Here is a 9,981-nt window from a genome sequence, read left to right on the forward strand (position 1 = left end):
AGCCAAAATATCCACTTTATAAAATTCAATAATTATGCGATAATATTGCTATATATGCTCATATATTGTGTTATCATCATTTTATAAAGCCATAGTAACTAGTTATATGTCCAAAAATATAAGGGTCAAAATTTGGCCAGTTTCAGAAAATTTGTTTGAAAATGGCCAAAAATCCACTTTTTAAAATTCAATAATTATGCGATAATATTGCCATATATGCACATATATTATGTTATCATCATCTTATAGAGCCATAGTAACTAGTTATGTCAAAAATAAAAATGTCGAAATTTGGCCAGTTTCCGAAAATAGCCAAAATATCCACTTTTTAAAATTCAATAAATATGCGATAATATTGCCATATATGCACATATATTATGTTATCATCATCTTATAGAGCCATAGTAACTAGTTATGTCAACAAATAAAAATGTTGAAATTTGGCCAGTTTCCGAAAATTATGCAATAATAATTGCAATATACAGTATGCGCATATATTGTGTTATCATCACTCTATAGAGCCATAGTAACTAGTTATGTCAGAAATATAAGGGTCAAAATTGTTTTAAATTTTCAAAATATTGATTTTTAAAAACATGTAAACTGTATTGAGCCTAGTAACATGCACAGAACACATTATGTGATTCTGCGCATGTCACATGATATAGTAACTAACTATGTCAACAAATAACAAGTTTGGCAATTATTTTGTGTTATTATCATCTTATAATGTCATACAACCAGGTTAACATCATTCATTTTTGCAATTTATTAAATAATTTCACCATGGTCTAATAGAATATAATAAAAATGGATAAAATGACATAATAACAGTGCCATGGTTAATATTAGACCAAGGAGTTGTAATTAGGACCCTCTGATTAGAATACAAATTATGGAGGTAAAAGAATACAACTGCAATTGAAATTGTTTGGAAAATAAATAAATATGATTCTTTGTTATTTCATAATATTATTAATAAATAATGATTTTAATTAAGGCTATTATTATGCTGGTTATGAAGTCCTTAACCTTTGACCTTCATCTTGGATATATTGTCCTGAATGTCAGGTTGATTCTTGCGTCTCTGTCATGGTACTCCCTCGGAACTCGGTGCTACGGAAAAAACAAATTAGCTTAAATATATTGATAGTTAATTTAACTACTGCCAAGTACTAGATAAATTGTAGCTCTGTCTACACTGTCGAACTAGTTTGACAAAAAAAGTGTGATGTGCCTAAATATGGTAGTGAAATACCCAAATATGGTAGTGATATGACATCATCATGTCCATATATGGGTAAATCACATTTTTTTTTGTCACATAAAGTTTGATAGTGTAGAGAGAGCTTAACATAATATATACAAGTTTCAAGTTTCATAACATTTATTTACAAACTCTGACATAAAAGATGATAAAATACAATGCAATAACATAATGATATAAGGTCAGAGTTCGAAGGTGACCTGAAAGATGAAGAAAAACATCTTGTATTCATATTGCCACCATCTGAAGTTGGGAGGTGATTTTTTTTGTCAACATCGATCTCTATCTATTTTCGAGATGTAAGGAGTGCAGTGTGTGACGTCATTAAGCGGTATCGCATGATGGCTATGTGAGGGGAATCCCTTTTCCATTCATAAAAAAATTTTTAAATGATGACCACAGATGGTCGTACAATGGCTTAAATATCATAAATTTGCTTGTGTGTAAGTAAGCCTTTTTGTTATATTTTAATGCAGAAAACCTACATACACATCAAAATTCCGTTATCTTTGTAATCCGGGAGAAATTGTGAAAACACCGGAGAACAACTTTAGGCCGGGAGACGAGTCTAAAATATGGCAGTCCCCCGGCCAAAATGGGAGTGTTGGCATGTACGTGTATTGCGCGAGCCTTAAAAAAAGAAATGATAATGAATAGGACATTTAAAAAAAATAAATACATTTTAAAGAACAGTTAGTTGATTCTTACCTGCCAGTCTTCTTGAACAGATCCTGTCATCAGTAACAAGCTACCGTTTGTCAAGTTGATTTGCTTCTTGTCAGTAAACTCATAAGTATCTTCAGGACACTGCAACGAAAATGAAATTATCACTTAAGTCATATAAACTTGTTATATCTCACTTAAGATAGAGGGCACCCTTTTTATTATTTATCATTAGATTGTAGTCACTAAAGCTATATCTACACTATCAAACTAGTTTGACAAATAAAAAGTGTAGTATGGTAATGATATGCAAAATATGGTAGATATGACATCATCATGTCCATATATGGGCACATCACATTTTTTTGTCACATAAAGTTTTAGTAAAGTATTGTAATTCTGGAAAAATGAAGGTTTCGAGTTAACATCTTGGTTGGGGCAGCTTTTTCTTATTCTTACAGATCTCGTCATCTTTATCGTTTCTGAATTGATTAATTTTTAGTATATCACCGAACGGTTTAGAATTTGTTCTGTACCTCTTAATTTATAAATATAATATATATGGCATACTGCACAAAACCATATTTATAGATTTATTTAATTTTCAGATGTCGTATATAATACATATAGATATCTATGACACACTCAGAAAACATAAACTTACCGTAGGATTCTTTCGTAACTGAAAAGCTCGCGTTTCTCCAAACGACAGCGATGCTATTGTAGGATTTTTACCAAGAGAGTATTCACTATCACTATGCCACGCAACGCCATCACGTCCATCTCGGTACAAATTTCCCAGCATTGAGTTGAATTTTAAGTCAGTCTTTTCTTTAATTCTTGTCCGCAAATCTTCAAGCACAGGATGCCACTAATTGTGAAAAAAAGGGTAATAGAAATTTATTAGTAACAGCAGTAGAAATTGCTAACCTTTTATAGAATATCATGGTTGTATCATGGAGGTATAAAATTAGGTTGTATATTACCTTTAACATACCATAATATACTCAGTTTTGTATATTTTACCGATCATTATTTATTGCATTTAATATAACGCTCAGTAATTACATAAAGTGCATTCACTGGCACTGTGTACAAGATGGTAAAATGGAAAAAGAAAGTTTAGAGTTTAGCCACTTCTCTTAAGCTCTGTCTACACTATCAAACTAGTTTAACAAAAAAAGTGTGACGTGTTCAAATATGGTAGGTGATATGCCCAAATATGATAGTGATATGACATCATCATGTCCATATTATAAGGGCACATCACATAGTTTTATCACATAAAGTTTGATAGTGACAGAGCTTAAGAATATGATTGAGAGGCAATTTCTATATATATATATATATTTCCCTCTTGTAGTGTGGTGGCAGAAATACTAATGATGGCATTATCTATTCTGTCAATTTATGAATTTTAAATTTTGATTTTGAATTATTGTGTTTATTTACTGTACATAGAAACATAGAAATTATAAACCTTACCACTTTTGTAGCCTCTTGTGTTACACCTGAGTATTTATATTTGATATCCCCATACCAGACTGTTAACCTAGGCTCTTCAAACTCTCTATCATCTATAAATAAAATTTAAAATATAATAATAATAATAGTTCATTCTATAACGCATATAAGCAAGCTCTCAATGCGCTGCACCTTATTACCCCGGTCATTTTTTGGATCATACACGTATGGAAACATACTCGCATAATGCAGCTAGTAATCAGCGCAAATTTGTGTCTTGATCTAACTGGTACCCATTTTATACACCTGGGTGGAGAGAGGCAAATGTAAATAAAGTGTCTTGACTAAGGATACAAGCAATGCGGTAAGAGTTTGATTTGATTTGAACCAGAATCTCACGGTCAGTAATCCAGCGTCCAACACACTGTGCCACACGCTCTCACTTCAAATCATATTTTCCTAATTAATGAGTATGAAATCAAATTGATTTAATGTAAATATTTGGTTTATATTTCATTATAATTTATCAATTCACGTACCCTTTTTATTAATCTTCTGTGACCATGGTAACTCATCAGATAAACGGTTAAATATTTTTAAAGCCTCATCCTTTTTCAAAAAATCTGGATAATATTCAATTCTAAAAAGTATTGTGAAATGAATTATATAATTGTATATTGCATAATAATAATAATAATTATTTCTAGGCATTATCATTTTTAGGATACTGTATACAAAAAGTACAAAAACTGCTTTTTGTAGACAGAACAGGGAAAATGACTCTTAACTTAAGCACTGTCTACACTATCAAACTTTATGTGACAAAACAAGGCTATATACAATGGCTGCAGTCGCATGTTCAAATTTGAGTTAGTGTTTACCAACCAAACGACTGATATAATGAGCGGTAGAGTCGCGCTTGCACACAACTAAAAATGTGATGTGCCCAAATATGGACATGATGATGTCATATCACTATCTTATTTGGGCATATCACTACCATATTTGGGCACATCACACTTTTTGTCAAAATAGTTTGATAGTGTAGACAGAGCTTTATTCTGGTACATAATATTAAATAATAAGAAACTTACATAGCTTCTCCTGTAGGCTCGTCACTGATTACATACTTTCCTTCACCTCTAACAAAATAAAAATTAAAACATTATTAATTGGATAAAAGCAGTGAAAAGTGTCAACTGTATACATATTATTTATTATAAATGTATATATATTTTTAAAATTTTTTTAGTAAAATTTAAGAATAATCTAAAGCTCTGTTTACATTATCAAACTATTTTGACAAAAAAAAGTCATCACATTTTCTTGTCGTAAAACTTTGATAGTTTAGACAGAGCTTTAGATTTACAGAAAGTGTTTTCCAAAAGTATTCTGTAGAGTGTTATTTATGGTGCACCAGCCTTATAGAAGACGTTTGAAAATAAATCAATTTGTTATCAAGCAAAGAAAATAAAATATATCGTCTTATTCTTAATAGAAATGTCTTACTCAATGACATCATATGTTGTAGGCTGCCTTTTATCAAGGTTTTGGTCTGTGAATGTTAGTCGCTCCCCTCCATATGGCATATGTTGTGTTGAAAACCTGCTGCTAAGTGATTCCTGACTGCTAGCCCCTACATTTCTTGGTGGTGGCTTGCCGGGTCTGGCTACAGCCCGTCCCCTACCAAAAGAAGCACCTTGAAGTCTTTGTTGATGCTGACGTTTGTTTGACATACCACCAATAAAATTAATGGAGACTGAAAATAAAAGAAGAAGAATTATTATAATATTATGCAAGCTAGAATGGAATATTAATTTAATTATCATTATAATATTCCATATGTTCAACTTTTTCCTCTAGGCCTATATCAAAACACTAAGCAGCTACACCGCAGTCGCCTCCTTCACTCATGTGAGACGATGGATCTCGTCGTCACAATATTTGAGTTAGTAGAGGTACTGGTAGGCCTAGGCCTAGCGATGACGTGTACCACACTGTCCGACGGAAAAAGTATAGTATTTAACCAAATAGAGTATAAAATGCACTTATAATACATTACACACATTTAATTACAATTACTTATCTATGATAACAACAACATTAAATACCAGCAGTAGTAATTATATGCAAGAGCAAAGCTCAAAACATTGGTTAACTGGGAATTTCCACTATTTTTTTTCTCAATCTGTAAGATAACATCCTCTAGAGGGCAGCAACACTAAACCATAATACAAAACATTTTTTTGAGCAAACAAAACAAAAACAAGTTCTTTAAAGGGATTCCCCTTTAAAGTAAGTAACGTCATATTGTTGCCGGTGTCTAGGCCTATGCTGCAGTGCAGCCTGTTGCTACTGCGGTTTCGTACCCACCATGTATTTTCCGTGTAGCGTACTAACGAGTAAACTACTACTAGGCCTAGGCTGGGCCCTAGCCTACTTTTTTATATATTATATAGAGAGACCTGCAGGCGTGCCGTCGTGGCGCGCGTGGTATTACTAGAACTTCTCTTATTAGGCTAAACTAGGCTACCTAGGGATTCCACCTAGATAGAGGCCTAGACCTCCCTTTATTAGCTAGTAGATGTGTAGCTAACTATAATAGCCTCCTACCTATAGCAAGCCTGGTATTATTGTCAGGCGTTTCTTGTAAATGTAATGTCTTTGAATATTAAAATAATTATTAATAAATTATGAAAATGTGTTGTTTAATAATAATTTCACAGATTTCTAATTTCCCATCTCACTATGGGAGCACAGCAGAGCCAAAATCTGCACTCTCTTCCTCCACTCATATCAGAGGATGTTCCTTACACATCATACTCAATTGAAAGACAAAAGACACAGAAAGGTTTGTTAAAGTTCACCTATTAATGCTACAACTCTTTAGTTACTACAGATAACATGTACAATTTCAAAGTACAGTATTAATATTTATAATAATTTGTGTACAATTTTTAATTCCGATGAATTTAGATTCAAGAGATGCTCCCCAGAGAGTTCAGTCGGCGAGTAAGTCATGTGACATCACTCCTAAAGCCAGCGACATTGTTGTAGTCGCTGATGGGTCATCTCCAAAACGAGATTCCGGTTTAAATGCTGAACTGCAAAAGATGCAAGATATACCAACCTTTTTGCCAATTATGAGAGGAACCCTGAATGTACCAAGTATGGAAGATCCTAATGTATTGGATAAATTAGATTCAAGGTACAGTACAATTTTTTTATGCATATTATTGTACATTTTTTTGTATTTTTTTTTTTCTGTAATGTAACTTTTTACTATATGTACTACAATCATTTCAGACTTGTTCTGCTTTTTGTAATGTTTTTTATATACCGGAATAAATAAAAAAAATATAAATAGTGGTACATTAGTAAAGTATAGATACTGCAAACACAGAAATAATAATTAAATTTAGGATTTAGAGCTTCCCAAAAGAATCAAACCATTGTATAATAAACACAAAATTATGTTTATTTGTAAGCCAACTAAAATATCAAATAATTTTGAATTTCATTTTATAAACAGACTGCATTTTGTTTGACATCATGTCCTGGGAGCGATATTTCTTTTCGTACATAAGTTGGGGACCCCTCGTGAAACGTCACAAAATAAACATGAATATTCATTAATCATATCCATAAGGTGTGACGTAAGAATTCAGCTAACTACAATTCGCTAATGCAAACGATTTCTGTCGAGCCTTCTGTGTAGTCGAGTGGATAAGACTATGGACTTTACATGTCGATGTATGGGGTTCGACTCCCATGAGCTACTTCTTTTACTTTATAGTGAGAGAGAGATTATTTAGAGGGTTAGGTTTAGTTATATTTAGGAAGTAGTTCGGCTATCTTTCACATGGGGTCCCCAACTTATGTACGAAAAAAAAAATCGCGTCCTGGGACCCCAAAAACAACAGTCACCATAACGTGATATGTCTGGGGGCCCCCAGAAGAACTTACATAAAATTAATATTTTTTTCTATACATACAATGAATAGATATAACTAATTAATAATTGACTAATTAATCTATTGAATGGATTTTAAAAGCCTTTAGTACACAATGTTGAAGACTGGGCTTTAGAGTATGATTGTAAGGTATGTGGTTTATTATTGAACATTATTGTAATTTGTTGGCGTTTTTTTTTCTAGTAAACTTTATGCACTTTCATTACGATATCAAGAACATTTAAAAGCATGCTCAGAAGCAGTGACCTTTGACCAGAATTCCTTAACACATCGAGTGAAGGAGGTAAGTATGTGTGTACATATTCACCAGTAGCACTATGCAATTGGCTCATGGAGGTGTAAAATTATGATTTAGGGTTCCTTGTACCCCTTGTACCCTTTCCCTCCCCTCCCCCATGTCCTGCAGAAAAGTAAACACCAATTATTTCTAATATTTTTTTCAGATTGATACAGAAATTATTTCAATAACAAGTACACTATCTGAACGACAGAAGAAATTCGCAAAATATGCTGAACATATACAAAAAATAAACGAGATGTCGTCAACAGTAAAACGTATACAGATGTCTGTCGATCAACTTATACCGACAATGAACATGTTGAATTCAATGCTACCGGAATCTGAGAGATTGGAACAGTGTAAAATGAAGAATGAGCCAACTGAACGAAGGTAGCATAGCACGTGGTGCGGAAGAACATTACATTAGACTTTAAGCTTTGTCTACACTAAAGTGTGATGTGCCCAAATATGGTAGTGATATGCCCAAATATGGTAGTGATATGACATGACATTTCCATATATGGGCACATCACATTTTTTTGTCACATAAAGTTTGATATTGTAGGCAAAGCTTTACTTTCATTGCGTCGTCAGCACCTTTTTATCATGATTGACTGATATGCCAAATGAAAGACACACAAATTTGATTAAAAAAAAGACTACCAACTGAGCATCTTAGCCATCTAGAAAGTGAAAATATTAATATTATGAAATACTGTAAATGTATGTATGTTCTGTTTGTTGAATAAATTTATTGAGTAGAGAGCATTTCTTGTGATGTATCACTAAATGTATGTAATTTCAGCCATTAGTAGGCTAGCATAAATAAAAAAAAAATTAATATAGGCTGTTGCAATATTGACTGTAATAAAGTATACATAACAATCATAGTAAACCATATGCTTTTTTTAAAGGTCAGTTGTACGAAAAATTGATCATACATTCCAATAATTATTGATCTATAGTTTCCTCTATGAGATTTTATTTGTGTTACATGATCTTGTTGAAAATAAAAACTTTCTTAACCAGTGGGTTGGGGGTGGGGGAATAGTTCAAATTGCACAGTAAAATCTCTATTTTGTACACAATTGTTGTCAATATAGGCATTTTTTAGACTATGAAAAATAAACGATGTGGTAAGAAATGTTACCAGATGACTAAATATAGATAATATAACTTGAATTTTACGTTTCATTTATGTACAATAATCAAATATTATATTTAAAATTCATGCCTGTACATGAGCTTCAAAGTAAGTAAAGCCCGCCACCTATTATATAGCGAAAAGTTTTTGCGGGAAGGCCATCGCATAAAAAAGTATTAGTCGACATTTCAAACCCTTTATTTGTTAATATTCTTAGTTTGAGCATGTTCAAGATTAGTAATTTAGAACTAAAATGTGTAAAATCGAAAGAAGATAATAGGCTAAATAGTGGTAAAGATGAACTTTAAACGTCACAAACAAAAAGAAACTATTTGGATCGAAAGAGCAAAAGTTCTAACCAGTGTCTGGCCTGGCTTAATGAGTAACCACCGCTGATATCTCATTATTACGGTATTCAATTGCCGTGTGTATTGGCGTCGCAACTAATAGTTACTGTTCTTTGGAAATGGAAAGTTGGAATAGACTTTATGTGGTATAAATGAGGTAGTATTCGGTGGAGTTTGATACCGCAAAACGTGTACATGCATCGGACAGTTTAGAGATACTGGAGGTTAACAAGATCGTGAAGTGAAAGACATTACAGAAAAATACTCGCAATATTCATTCGAGACTAACATTAACATATTGAATACATTATGCGTGGTTCCCACTGGCGACGCAACACAAGGACGTAACGCAACGCAAGTGAATTGACCAATCACAAGCGATGGCTTATTCGCTTAGTGTTGGTAACTGTCTATAACTTCGCTTGTCATTGGTTAAAACGCTTGTCTTGCGTTTATGTCCTTGCGTTACGTTCTAGTGGGAACCAAGCTTACGTGGTAAATTAACGGTACGATGTATAACTTATACTCGTCCTATTTTACTTTACGGCCATCGCACCCTGTAGGCCTAGTTGACATGGCATTCTCAGTGTTCTGTATCTCTATATGACATTGTTTTTCCCGTCATAGGTATGCATTACGTAATACGTATCACACGCGGTGCCTGTATCATGGGTGGCCCAGATTAAAAGTTAGGTCAGCATCTATAGGCCTATATGTAAAATATGTGATGTTGTATCATGGAGTTTGATTGATACTGGATACATTTAGTAGATACAGTACTGAAATCAGCTATAGATTAAGTAAAAGGCTATTTCCGAATTCGACTAGAAACCAAATAAAAC

At 33.0% G+C, this 9,981-nt stretch overlaps 2 protein-coding genes across 4 annotated transcripts; one reads left to right on the top strand and one right to left on the bottom strand.

The window, feature by feature from the left end:
• Positions 1–676: 676 nt before the first annotated feature.
• LOC140040921 (alpha-ketoglutarate-dependent dioxygenase alkB homolog 3-like) lies at positions 677–5,832 on the bottom strand. Of its 2 annotated transcripts, none has more exons than XM_072087199.1 (8): positions 5,768–5,832; positions 4,904–5,153; positions 4,489–4,536; positions 3,934–4,034; positions 3,416–3,507; positions 2,595–2,801; positions 1,976–2,074; positions 677–1,116 (listed from the first exon to the last, which is right to left on the bottom strand). In XM_072087199.1, the coding sequence occupies exons 2-8, from the start codon at positions 5,128–5,130 to the stop codon at positions 1,042–1,044; spliced, it is 849 nt and encodes a 282-aa protein (XP_071943300.1). In that variant the 5' UTR covers positions 5,131–5,153; positions 5,768–5,832; the 3' UTR covers positions 677–1,041. The 2 variants fall into 2 exon arrangements, with proteins under 2 accessions (XP_071943300.1, XP_071943299.1); XM_072087198.1 differs by lacking the exon at positions 5,768–5,832 and adding an exon at positions 5,506–5,577 and having other exon boundaries at positions 678–1,116.
• On the top strand, positions 5,608–8,482 carry LOC140040923 (BLOC-1-related complex subunit 5-like). 2 transcript variants are annotated; one of them, XM_072087202.1, is made up of 5 exons: positions 5,608–5,689; positions 6,121–6,245; positions 6,371–6,602; positions 7,552–7,651; positions 7,812–8,482. In XM_072087202.1, exons 2-5 carry the CDS (start codon positions 6,143–6,145, stop codon positions 8,040–8,042), a joined length of 666 nt encoding a protein of 221 aa, XP_071943303.1. In that variant the 5' UTR covers positions 5,608–5,689; positions 6,121–6,142; the 3' UTR covers positions 8,043–8,482. The 2 variants fall into 2 exon arrangements, with proteins under 2 accessions (XP_071943303.1, XP_071943304.1); XM_072087203.1 differs by lacking the exon at positions 5,608–5,689 and adding an exon at positions 5,707–5,796.
• Positions 8,483–9,981: the final 1,499 nt, after the last annotated feature.

This window comes from Antedon mediterranea, chromosome 2 (genome assembly GCF_964355755.1).
Source record: "Antedon mediterranea chromosome 2, ecAntMedi1.1, whole genome shotgun sequence".
Lineage (NCBI taxonomy): Eukaryota > Metazoa > Echinodermata > Crinoidea > Comatulida > Antedonidae > Antedon > Antedon mediterranea.

Bases quoted from the DNA above. Each gene is read 5' to 3' on its own strand.
- LOC140040921 (XM_072087199.1), bottom strand. From the start codon at position 5,130: ATGTCAAACAAACGTCAGCATCAACAAAGACTTCAAGGTGCTTCTTTT. The intron at 4,537-4,903 runs GTAAGACATTTC...TTATTTTGTTAG, and splicing joins ACAACATATGATGTCATTGA to AGGTGAAGGAAAGTATGTAA. The intron at 2,802-3,415 runs GTAAGGTTTATA...TTTCACAATTAG, and splicing joins CACAAGAGGCTACAAAAGTG to TGGCATCCTGTGCTTGAAGA.
- LOC140040923 (XM_072087202.1), top strand. From the start codon at position 6,143: ATGGGAGCACAGCAGAGCCAAAATCTGCACTCTCTTCCTCCACTCATA. The intron at 6,603-7,551 runs GTACAGTACAAT...TTTTTTTTCTAG, and splicing joins TTGGATAAATTAGATTCAAG to TAAACTTTATGCACTTTCAT. The intron at 7,652-7,811 runs GTAAGTATGTGT...TATTTTTTTCAG, and splicing joins TAACACATCGAGTGAAGGAG to ATTGATACAGAAATTATTTC.